This window comes from Gigantopelta aegis, chromosome 4, assembly GCF_016097555.1.
Source record: "Gigantopelta aegis isolate Gae_Host chromosome 4, Gae_host_genome, whole genome shotgun sequence".
Classification (NCBI taxonomy): Eukaryota; Metazoa; Mollusca; class Gastropoda; order Neomphalida; family Peltospiridae; genus Gigantopelta; species Gigantopelta aegis.
The window spans coordinates 85583801-85596148 of NC_054702.1; the positions used below are offsets into that span (position 1 = coordinate 85583801).

Below are 12348 nucleotides of genomic sequence, written 5' to 3' on the forward strand. Positions count from 1 at the left end.
GATTTAAAAAAAAAAAAAAATTAAAACAAGAGTAACAAAAAAAAGCAAAAGGCAAAATAACTAAAAGCTTAAAATTCAGCTTCAATAAATATTTAAATTATTTGTTAATTTAGCATTTAAAATACTTTAAATGTGCTCACAGTTTAGTAAATAAATAAACAACTTCATAAATTACACATATTTTTATTGACCGAATTTACAAGTAGTTAAGTTGTTCATAAATAACATTAAAATTGCAACAATAACAAAAATAAAGAAGAAGAAAAGTTGATAATAAGCCATTTGTAGAGCTGAAAGCCTAAAATGAGAAATGTTTTAAGAAACTATACAAACATACCTTGAATTGTTTAAAACTTGACTGCTAAAAGAGGAGACACATACTAAGCAATTTGAAACATTAAAAGTAGAAAAAAAAGAGAAAACAAAAAACCTACGTCAATAATTACTAACACTGATGGGAATAAACAATAATCATTCAGCAACATTGACATTAGTCTACAAAATAAGCAAACAATTACACAAATGATTTTACCTGTTTGAAAAACAAAATCAAATATACTGTTTATAATAATTGTTTGTCTTTTTTGTGTGAATTTATCGATGTTTAACTGTAACAAACTAAAAAAAAATGGTTTAGTATAGCACAGCGATTTTATACTAAATTTGTGACGGTTAGATTCAATCAATTTAAAAAAAATGACAAACAATGTTTATAATTACAAAAAACATGATTTATTTTGTTACAAATACATATAAATTAGTTTCTTTCCTCGACTTATTTTTAAAATAACATCCCACTTGACGAAATGACGTCCTTTTCTGAGGTTTATCACAGGATAATATTAAGTTTTTTAGTCACATTGTCCAATCATCACAGAATAAATTGTATAATGGCAGGAAGTTTGTAATTATAACTTCTTCAGCAAACAGTGTCTGTTTATTTACTACAAACAGACGTGCAACCAAAAAACACAGTACAGCAAACACAGACAAATACACATTATTATTGTTAAAACAAAGCAAACCGATGTTTACATTAAAACAAGATACCTGTGTGGCTTCTGACATCCCAGTCATGGCCGTTTCGCTTCTATCCTGTCCATCATTAGCTTGAGACATAACACTTTCCTCTTTGGCAAATTTGCGTGTGGCCGACGCTATAAGGCCATCTGTCCATTCAAAGGTGGTAGGATTGGTTTCCCCATAGAGCTCACCCAGCTTAACACATTTTGGGTTGATCAGAAAGCTATCCACTTGGCCTTTTTTCGAGCGGGAGTGCTAATGAAATAAAGGTGCGTTTAAAGTAAACTTGAAGATATTAACATGAAAAACAATATAATATATCCAGCATAATATTCCATAACTTGCTTATGATTAAAAAAACCCAAGCTTTTCACAAATTTATAAATTTTTTCCCATCTGTAATTTTATTTATAAATTACCAGTTCTACTAGGAATCCTGAAATGCAAAGTCTCATAAAAATAACATTTAAAGAAAACAATGTTAGGACAATTAAGCCTAACTTTCACAAGGCTCATACATCTTTTTCAAAACTAATTTCCATACCTTTTCCAAAACACATTAAACCATTTTCCAGACTTACTTTTCACAGATTATTTCCCATATTTGCATGAAAACAATGTCCCACAAATTGAAACCCACTTATTTTCAGATATATATGCATGCCCAACTTCTGAATGCACATTGCACAAGTGTTTAGAATCAGAAACTTCCGATTAGCTTCCAAATGTTAACGATTGCGTGTAATAGGAGATCGTGTTCGGGCAATGTTATACAAGTTACTGAAATTTACTCGTTTTACATACTTTTTCAAAATTTGCAAGCAAAACTGGTTTTTTCCATATGTTTTTAAGATTTGAACATTCCAGACTGAGTACGAACCCTGCTAACAGTGACGACTTCAGTACAGTCAAAATCGTCTATCATTTGTATAATGTATCAATCATCTATTCAGTTTGGTAATAACTTACAAACATGCTGGGCCGTTTGGCTTGTAAATCTGCTGCTCCTTGGGTGTCCAATGCAGCGATGGTTGGCAGTAGGACAAGTGTTTTCTGTAGAATCTGCCGAATGGTTGTTTTACCACCACCAGTTGGTCCAACAAGCATAACACCATGACGCACCATGATCTGACTGTAGAACTGTTTCACTTTTTCCATCTGATTTGGCCAGTGTTGTAAACCTTGGTCTCTTATTGCCATTGAAATCGCTTTCTGGGGGGAAAAAAATCCACCCCAATTCTTAATTATTTAACATTTCATTCATTTAATATCTGAACAGACATATAAACTATTTATGAAACAAAAATGATTGCTTATTTTAAAATTAATAATATAAGTACATTTACTAAAAGGCAATAAAACTTCAGCTACAAGTAATTGGCACAATGGACTAAAAATGGACTAAATGTGTTATTTTAATATTTACAAAAGATGATACGCTCAGTACTGACTGCCAAGGTGTACTAGCTGCAAAGAAATCCCAATTATGGTTGAGCAGACAAATATTCGAATATACCCAGTCTGACAAACATATGCCAAGATATGTTTTTTGTTTCTAGTATACCAATGGCAGTATTAGAACAAGTCTTAAACTTTTTACATAAATATTTTAAATTCCATTGATAAATTTTCTATTATTTCATAAACTAACTTCAAGGACACCCTGGTCTGGTTCTGGAGGTACAACTCCTGGGAACAAATCAGCAAGAATGCTTTCAAACAATGGCACATCTTCTGACAGAAACTTGGGCAGGTTGGCATCTCTCAGAGAGTGGATCAGAATGTAAGATTCCTCAGCAGAAGTCAGCTTTTTGATGGTGTTGTCATCTCTACAAACCACAAGAAAATATTTTGCATATCACATAAACTAGACAAAAGAAAATTCATGTAGGCCCTGTTTATCAAAACCATTATAGAACTTTACAGTCAATTTCAGTGATTGATGATTTATGCTACCATTGGCCAAGCCAAATATAAACAGTGTGCCACAATGAAACAAGGAATATTTAATAACACCCCAGCATGAAAAATATATTAACTATAGGTGTCAAAGAATGGTAAATATATAAATGATAGATGATTAAAATGTTCCACAAAACAGTCATGTATTGATTATGGTATCAGCTAATTAAAGCTTTTATTTTCATGTAATGTTTTATTGCAAACTTTTCATTTATTATTGACAATTTTTTTTTTTTTAAACTGGCATACTACAACTTATGAAGATAAACTAAACTAAAGCATTGTATGCTAAGTGTCAAGACTGAAGTATTGTTAACAGAGTTGCTCAATGCCTCTTTACTGTAAAAAAAAGTGTTCAGTGCATCGTTATATAAATAAATAAAATAATAAATAACAACAGATGCTAAAAAGCATTTTAATGATGTTTAAACACAGAACTTAGCTTCAACAAAAACCTACACAGATATTGAACAACACTCCATACACTAGTTAATCACCAACTAGTTTCAACAAAAACCAGCACCGATATTGAACAACACTCAGTACACTAGTTAATCACCAACTAGCTTCAACAAAAACCAACAGATATTGTGAACAACACTCAGTACACTAGTTAATCACCAACTAGCTTCAACAAAAACCTACACCAATATTGAACAACACTCTGTACACTAGTTAATCACCAACTAGCTTCAACAAAAACCTACACCAATATTGAACAACACTCTGTACACTAGTTAATCACCAGCTAGCTTCAACAAAAACCTACACCAATATTGAACAACACTCTGTACACTAGTTAATCACCAACTAGCTTCAACAAAAACCTACACCAATATTGAACAACACTCTGTACACTAGTTAATCACCAACTAGCTTCAACAAAAACCAACACAGATATTGTGAACAACACTCTGTACACTAGTTAATCACCAGCTAGTTTCAACAAAAACCTACACCAATATTGAACAACACTCTGTACACTAGTTAATCACCAACTAGCTTCAACAAAAACCTACACCAATATTGAACAACACTCTGTACACTAGTTAATCACCAACTAGCTTCAACAAAAACCAACACAGATATTGTGAACAACACTCTGTACACTAGTTAATCACCAGCTAGTTTCAACAAAAACCTACACCAATATTGAACAACACTCTGTACACTAGTTAATCACCAACTAGCTTCAACAAAAACCTACACCAATATTGAACAACACTCAGTACACTAGTTAATCACCAACTAGCTTCAACAAAAACCTACACCGATATTGAACATTCAGTACATTAGTTAATCACCAACTAGCTTCAACAAAAACTGACACCAATACTGAACAACACTCAGTACACTAGTTAATCACCAACTAGCTTCAACAAAAACTGACACCGATATTGAACAACACTCAGTACACTAGTTAATCACCAACTAGCTTCAACAAAAACCAACACAGATATTGTGAACAACACTCTGTACACTAGTTAATCACCAGCTAGTTTCAACAAAAACCTACACCAATATTGAACAACACTGTACACTAGTTAATCACCAACTAGTTTCAACAAAAACCTACACCAATATTGAACATTCAGTACATTAGTTAATCACCAACTAGCTTCAACAAAAACCTACACCAGTACTGAACAACACTCAGTACACTAGTTAATCACCAACTAGCTTCAACAAAAACTGACACCGATATTGAACAACACTCAGTACACTAGTTAATCACCAACTAGCTTCAACAAAAACCTACACCAATATTGAACAACACTCAGTACACTAGTTAATCACCAACTAGCTTCAACAAAAACTGACACAGATATTGAACAACACTCAGTACACTAGTTAATCACCAACTAGCTTCAACAAAAACCAGCACCGATATTGAACAACACTCCGTACACCAGTTAATCACCAACTAGCTTCAACAAAAACTGACACCGATATTGAACAACACTCCGTACACTAGTTAATCACCAACTAGCTTCAACAAAAACTGACACAGATATTGAACAACACTCCGTACACTAATTAATCACCAACTAACCAATATCAAACATTTAGCAATGGCATGAATAAAAAAGCTCTACAAACAGAAATATTGTTTAATTGTTTTTCATTAATTACTTATGCTGAGCACGCCTACGACCATGTCCAGCCATCACCAGGACAGATTTAATGGCTCTCATGCCGAAGTCGTAGTGGTCCTGCTGGGACAGCTGTTTACTGGCCAGGTTATACAAGTTGACAATCTTGTATGACAGTGATTTGGCCTCCACAAATCCTTCAGAGAAGAGCATGATTTCTGCTATCAAGGCGTAGTCTGGCACCATCATTGCCACTGAGCGGAACAGCGACTTGAGGTTGTCTGGAAGCTCAACTCTACCTGCATACCTGTAACACAACAGAAGAATTACATGTTAAATCCATCCATTTTTATAAAATAAACAAGATTTTTTTGTTTCTTCTTTTAATTAACATAATGCGAATATACTATTACAAAAATTAATAATGCCGAGAGACTGTTAAACCTGTGTTAAATAACTGCATGTTGTACATAGACTCATTATTGTCTACTGTTGTACCTTTTACAAAATTATATTCCACAAATGGTATTAGTGATACATGTATACAGCCATATACATTTGATATGCTTCTTAGTGATAATATGTTACGTACCTTAATCTGCAATAAAGTTAAAGCAAACCATTAATACTGATTTTACACTTACTCTAAATACTTATCATGACAAATGGTGATTGGTAATGTGTACCTTGTGAAGATTCATCATTCTGCATAGTTGCTATTATTTATTTTGGCATTCTTATTCTTGAACAGCATTTAGGTTATAAATTTCAGAGGAAAATATATTTTGCTTCAGAAAACTTTCAAATGTGATATTTTTAAAATAAGTATCATCATGTAATAGGCTCTTGGGTAATCTTCAAGATTAATGCTGGTTTTGGTTGCTGCAAATGGATTTGATAAGCAATCAAATTTAATGTTATATGCAGGCTGAATTAAACTCAATTATAATTAGCATTTTGAGAGTACTACATGACCCAACAATTTTTTGTATTTCCTAAATTCAAGGGCCAAACACCTGTGAAAAGTGGATAAATCACCATGAAAGTTCAACTTGATCAGTAACAGTACATAATAAAGCTATATACAAAATTTCACCTCAATATTTTCAAGTATTGCAAAACAAAAGTCCGGAAAACAAATTTTCATATCTCCTAAGTTCAAGGGCCATAGCTCTGTCAAAAATGGGTAAATCGCCATGAAACTGTAACAGTACAAGATAAAGCTATACACAAAATTTCAGCTCAATATCTCAAAGCCTTCTGCAAAAAGCATCCGGAAAACATATGTGTTACAGATGGACGGATGGATGGATGGACGGATGGACAGAGAGACAGACAGAAGGATGGAGAAGAAATCTAATGTCCCCTCCGGTTGGACTGGTAGCGGACTAAAAATCGGTTCCTGTTCAACATGGTTTTATTTTGACTCACTTGACAAGTGCATACAATAATTATTAATATTTAGATATATAAATATAAAAAATATTTCACCGATATACAAAAAATAAATAAATAATCATACAACATCCTTGACTAAAACAAGATGCATGCTTATTATATATTTAAATAGCCATTACAAATAATATAGATGCTCATATAACATGACCAACCCCCCCCCCCCCAAAAAAAAAGAAAAAAAAGAAAGAAAAAAAAACAGAAGAAAGAAATGATATGTTTGATCTAACAGTGATATCTATTTTACTTCATGGGGAAAACTGTTAAATTTGCTATAATTTGAGATGTACATTCTAAAAATATTTACCTTCAAAAACAAGGTATGGTATTAAAAACCAACCATGTTCTTACCAAGGGATAATGTGTAATTATGCTAATTATAAGATTTTTAAATATAATAATATACAAACATTAAATTGATTTTTGGCAGAGTGTTCACTAAATAAACTGGCAAATTAACCCAATAGCATCATAAAAATTAAAACAGAGAGATTATGATTATTTTACATAAAGATACTACCATATAAGACAAATATGTCATGCATTTATTCAAATTCTTGTAAAGCCATAGCACTTTAATCTGCATGATAAAATACTGGCACAAACAATAAAACATTTTTAGTGTATATTTAACATGCTGTTAATACATTAGATACAATTAATGAATGAATGAATGAATGAATGAATGAATGAATGAATGAATGAATGAATGAATGTTTAACGACACCCCAGTACGAAAACAGATACAAGTGACAAGTTAACCTCCAATGAAAATATAAAACAATCTTGATATTTTGGGGTACTTTTGTCTAATTATTCACAAATTAAAATATATTACAATATTTTTTACTGATATCAGCACAATATCAAACAATAAAATATGTAGACATTAATATTTCCTCACCTCGGATCAAAACCATATTTTGTGGCTATTTTTAATAATTTGATATTTGTAATCCTGTTTTTGAGGATAAAAAAGAAAAAAGTAATAAAACATTAAACAGTATATTTACAAGTTCATAGGAAGTGAGTGGTAAGGCCAATCAGGCTTCAGGCTTCAGGCTGACAGACATATATCACCTGCTTTTCAATTTGCCAAAAACTCAGCAACAAAACATGTATTGCATGGTGCCATTTATCCTGCTTGAAATGTATACATTTCTGCTTCAAAATGCCCGCTATGGGCCTGATTTAAAAGTGATTAAAAATAAACTCAGGGGTCAAAATATGTGCATTGGGGGTATTGGGGGTCTAAATAATACTATGCACCATATTGCAATAATAGATTGAAATTATAGATAATTAAATTAAAATGATGATGATTATTATTATTATTATTATTATTAAAACTCCTATGGGCATTTAGTAGCAATTGTATAAATAGTATGGCAAAAGCAAATGTATAGCATTTAGCATAGCAATCAAATATACACATCATAAGTAAAACAATTTTCTCAATTACTGTCAGCTTAATTATTAATTTGTTATTGAAAAGCATCTTTAACAGCTTTCAAAAACATATTGTAAGCAAAAATACACAATTACTTCAGACATATCTGATCAAAATCAATGTTATGTTTTATTTTTCAATACAAATTCACTATTAATAACCATAAAACCATGTTATGTCAATACTATTTAACCCAAAATATATATTGTCTAAATATATATTATTTCTTACCCCCAATTACCATCTTTATTCTTACTGAAAATAACAAATGAGCTACAAGGTGAAAATCAAGAAAGCAAGGGCTTATATCAACTGAGATAGAAACTATCCCAATGTATTCACTTAGCTGAAATTGAATAGTACGTGATTATGTTATGTCTGTCTTCCTTAAAATGAAATCACAGGGCTGCATTATTTACAAAAGTAAAATCTCTTTTATTTATTGACACCACTAAAGCACATAGATTTATTAATCATCGGCTACTGGATGTCAAACATTTGATAATTCTTACAGTGGTAGAGAGAAAATCCGCTACATTTTTCCTTTAGTAGCAAGGTATCTATTATATGCACCATCCCACAGACAGGACAGCACATACCACAACTTTTGATATACCAGTCGTGGTGCACTGGCTGGAATGAGAAATAGCCCATTGAGTCCACCGATGAAGATCAATCCTAGACTGACCGCGCATCAGACGAACGCTTTACCACTGCACTACGTCATGCCCCCCAAGACCATTTGGGGTAATAAACATGATTATCATTTCACATCATATTTATGTCCTTTGGATATCATTTTACACTGGTCACTGAATTTGTTTTAGAGGTTAATAGTAACAAATGGAAATCATTTCACTTAGTATCAAAACTTGATATAAATGAAATAAAACTACTATCATATTTAGTTCCAAAATAAAAATAAATAAATAAATAAATATTAATTGCATGTCATAAAGGCAATAGGAAAAATTAAAGAAATAATTATTTAATTAATCAATAAATGAATTAACAAAGTATTGTAAATGAATTAAGTGCAGCAAAGTATAAATGGTTATAAATGAGAAGACAAAAAAAAAAAAATTCTTCAATAATATTATAATTATGAAAATGCTCACGTTGGATTCATTGTGATAAAGAAGCCACATGTGAGGTTGAGCTTGATGTCTCGCCCCTCAAACATGAACCTGGGGGCCAGCTGGTCCTTGGCTGCTTTGATGGTGTGTATCTGTTGAGCAACCACCGACAGGACCTCCACATCAATTCGGTTAAACTCATCAAAACAACACCAGCTTCCCGACTGGGACAGGCCAGAAAAAAACTTCCCCAACATCTACAAAAATGTATTTAGAATGGAACCATAATTATTTTTTTTTTTTAAATATTTAGTGGTTTATGTTTAACAAAATTAAATATTATGATTAATGTGTGGTTAGACATTTCACATGTTTTTAGTAGTACACAGAGTATGGTTATTGATGGCTATCTTATAATACAATAAAATGATATCAACAGTATTCAGAACAGTAGATGGCTAATATTTGAAGGTCATATTTGCATTCTAGTATAATTACAATACAAATGCAGGCATCCATTACCACTGAAATACATGTGATACCAATTTAACAGAATTCTAAACTCAAATTAACTTTTGAATGTCATAATTATATTGAATTCTTCTTGAAAAATAAAGCCACAAGCCCGCCATAAAAATACCTTTAAATTTGGTAATGAATGTTGTTCGTCAACAGATAAAAAATCCATGTTTATGATCAATGCAACTACAATGTACATAACAATGAAATGTACATTTTGGATATTAAATAATTAAAACATTTACCTTATAGTCTAACCCTTCAGAACAGTTAAACACGACACATTGCTTTCCCATTGCCTGAAAATAATACATAAAAATTCAATAAACATATAATCAAGTATATTTACTAGTGAATATTCACAACTTAAACCAATAACTTCATAATGAACATCAGAAATGAGATGATATGAAGCGATATGATGCTCAATTCAAATTAAATCCCATTGCTTAATTAATGATCATAGACAATTTGGAATCATCCAATAATAGAAGTTAAGGCATACTGGTATATGTTTACTTCGACCCCTCTCATATCACCCAAAATTTACATTAATTTGAACATTGGGCAGTCAGCCATTTCTCTTTTCCAGAAATGGACATTTAAACCAAAGACGTCATATGTGACTTGGTCTTTCATTTAGCAGGAAAACTACAGTTGGGGCTAAGTCAGTGGTTAAATTTCTGTACTGTATATGAACACAGTATTTGGGTTAACTGAAGGCACTGACACTCAGCAATCCTTTCTCTACTGAAGGGAATTATTCTTTCTGGAAATCAAATTTGCAATCCAATTATAATAAAATTATTTCACAATTTGCATATTAATTTTTCCTACGAACATATTTCACTTTAATATTGCATATGAGAATTTGAAAAAGAAATATCAGATTTATAACGACCCCTTTAACTCTTACAGCTTCAACAACGTAATTCCAATTTCAATTAACTCAAATACATCTATTACAGGTGTTTACAATTCCATATCATTATTCAAGTAACATTCTGCTGTCCCATATTATAATAATGATACTAAAAATACATTTGGATTCAACATCAATTTGCATCACCTTTGCTAGATCCTTGACAGTTTCTGTTTTGCCGGTCCCAGCTGGGCCTGCTGGGGACCCTCCAAGGTGAAGGTGAAGAGCTCCCGTCAGAGTTAGGTAGCATCTGTCTGTCAGAGGTGTGATAACGAGCCGAGACGAGCATCCCAGGTACTCATAGCCATACAGGAACACTGCATTAGACTGCAACACCTGGCAGTTGTTGCTCTGCTCATCCCACTCATAACGCAGTTGTCTGCAAACAAATGGAAGATTTCAAGTATCAAAACAAAGGAAATTAAAAGACCCTTATAACATTAAAATAAATGTAGTTTTTGTACAGCAAATATTTGAGAAAAAAACCATTTCTAGATTGTGAATCTGTCAGTTGTTGCACCATAATGTTCTCTACAGATCTTTACCATTTTCATAATTAAAAAAACAAAAATAGAATGAAATCTATTTTCATATGACTGCTTGTTGGCTACATGGCTGAATATTCATACTATTGCCTTTGACAACTTAGAAGCTATTTTAAAACATTCAGATTCATTGAAAATGGCATCCAATATAAAAGTTTTAAAGATAAAATAACACTTTATGACAATATATCCTGTCACATATCTCACCAATGGCAGCCATGTCAGGATTTAATCCTCTATTTAAACTTAGGATTTTATTGTATTGAGGCTGGACTATGTAAGTGATATAAGCATGAGACTTCATAATAAATCACACTGTGTGATAGTTGGATCAGTATCTGTAAAATCATTAAGTGTAAAAACAACTGTAACATGTATTTACTTCTTCCACTCAAAGTCCTCCCTGCGCACCACCTTGTTGCTGATCAGACTTTTGATGATGTCTCTATCGTGTACAGTGATGGTCAGCAGTGCCTCAATACTCTCCCGTTGCCATGGTTTCAGGTGAGTCGAGACCAGGTGAGCCAGCTGACTCAGCAGTTCCAACATGTTGTTCCGCGTGACGATCAGTGCGGAACACACATCAAACTCGTCAAAGCATTGAGACACGTCCTTGTTGAATACGATCTGAGTCTGGAAGCAATAAATAAATAAACTATTAGTATATCAGTGAGGGTCTGTTAAGAACTGCCAGAAGTCATAATAGAACTCTCTGAAAGAGTCAAATAAATCTTGCAGAATAGCAGCTGAGTTTGCACTGAGGATTTTTTTTTCTCTGACCTCATGCCTTGGGTGGACACGCCTGAAACTTGAATGAATAAGGACATGTAAACAGAATACCCTACACTAGCCAACTGCTTGGTAATAGCTGACATCTGGTCACAGAGATAAACAGCTAGCATGGTTGGAGAAGTTAATGGATGGTCAGAGATGCAGATTTAAGTGAAAAAAGAAAACAAATTAACAAAAATAGGGAATGGACCTGAAATATATGTAAAGGCAATTGACTATTAGGTGGAGTTTTTATTTATAAATGTTATGAATAAATAAACTGTTCAAGACATTCTCTGACAGATGGCCATTAATCACATTTTAGAATGACACCTCAGCACGTTTAAAACTACAGCAATTTGGTGTCTAACAAATGGTAATGTCAACTCTTTTTCAAGAAGAATTAAATATGTATTACATTCAAAGAGAAAACAAAATATTTAACTACAAAAACAAACAAACTCCTTACCACAGTGACCGGCCTCGGTGGCGTAGTGGTTAGGCCATCGGTCTACAGGCTGGTAGGTACTGG

At 32.6% G+C, this 12348-nt stretch overlaps 1 protein-coding gene across 2 annotated transcripts in view; it reads right to left on the bottom strand.

Moving 5' to 3' along the window:
* Positions 1–12348, bottom strand: part of LOC121371282 (dynein heavy chain 6, axonemal-like) — a 118716-nt gene that overhangs the window by 74682 nt on the left and 31686 nt on the right. Inside the window, exons 33-41 of one of the 2 annotated variants that reach the window (XM_041497059.1) lie at positions 11428–11678; positions 10648–10879; positions 9824–9877; positions 9102–9316; positions 5119–5385; positions 2675–2852; positions 1993–2235; positions 1051–1278; positions 338–361 (exon numbers count right to left, since the gene is read on the bottom strand). In XM_041497059.1, the coding sequence (XP_041352993.1) occupies positions 338–361; positions 1051–1278; positions 1993–2235; positions 2675–2852; positions 5119–5385; positions 9102–9316; positions 9824–9877; positions 10648–10879; positions 11428–11678 (1692 nt within the window). The remainder of the gene's footprint in view (positions 1–337; positions 362–1050; positions 1279–1992; positions 2236–2674; positions 2853–5118; positions 5386–9101; positions 9317–9823; positions 9878–10647; positions 10880–11427; positions 11679–12348) is intronic. The other variant, XM_041497060.1, reaches the window with a different exon arrangement.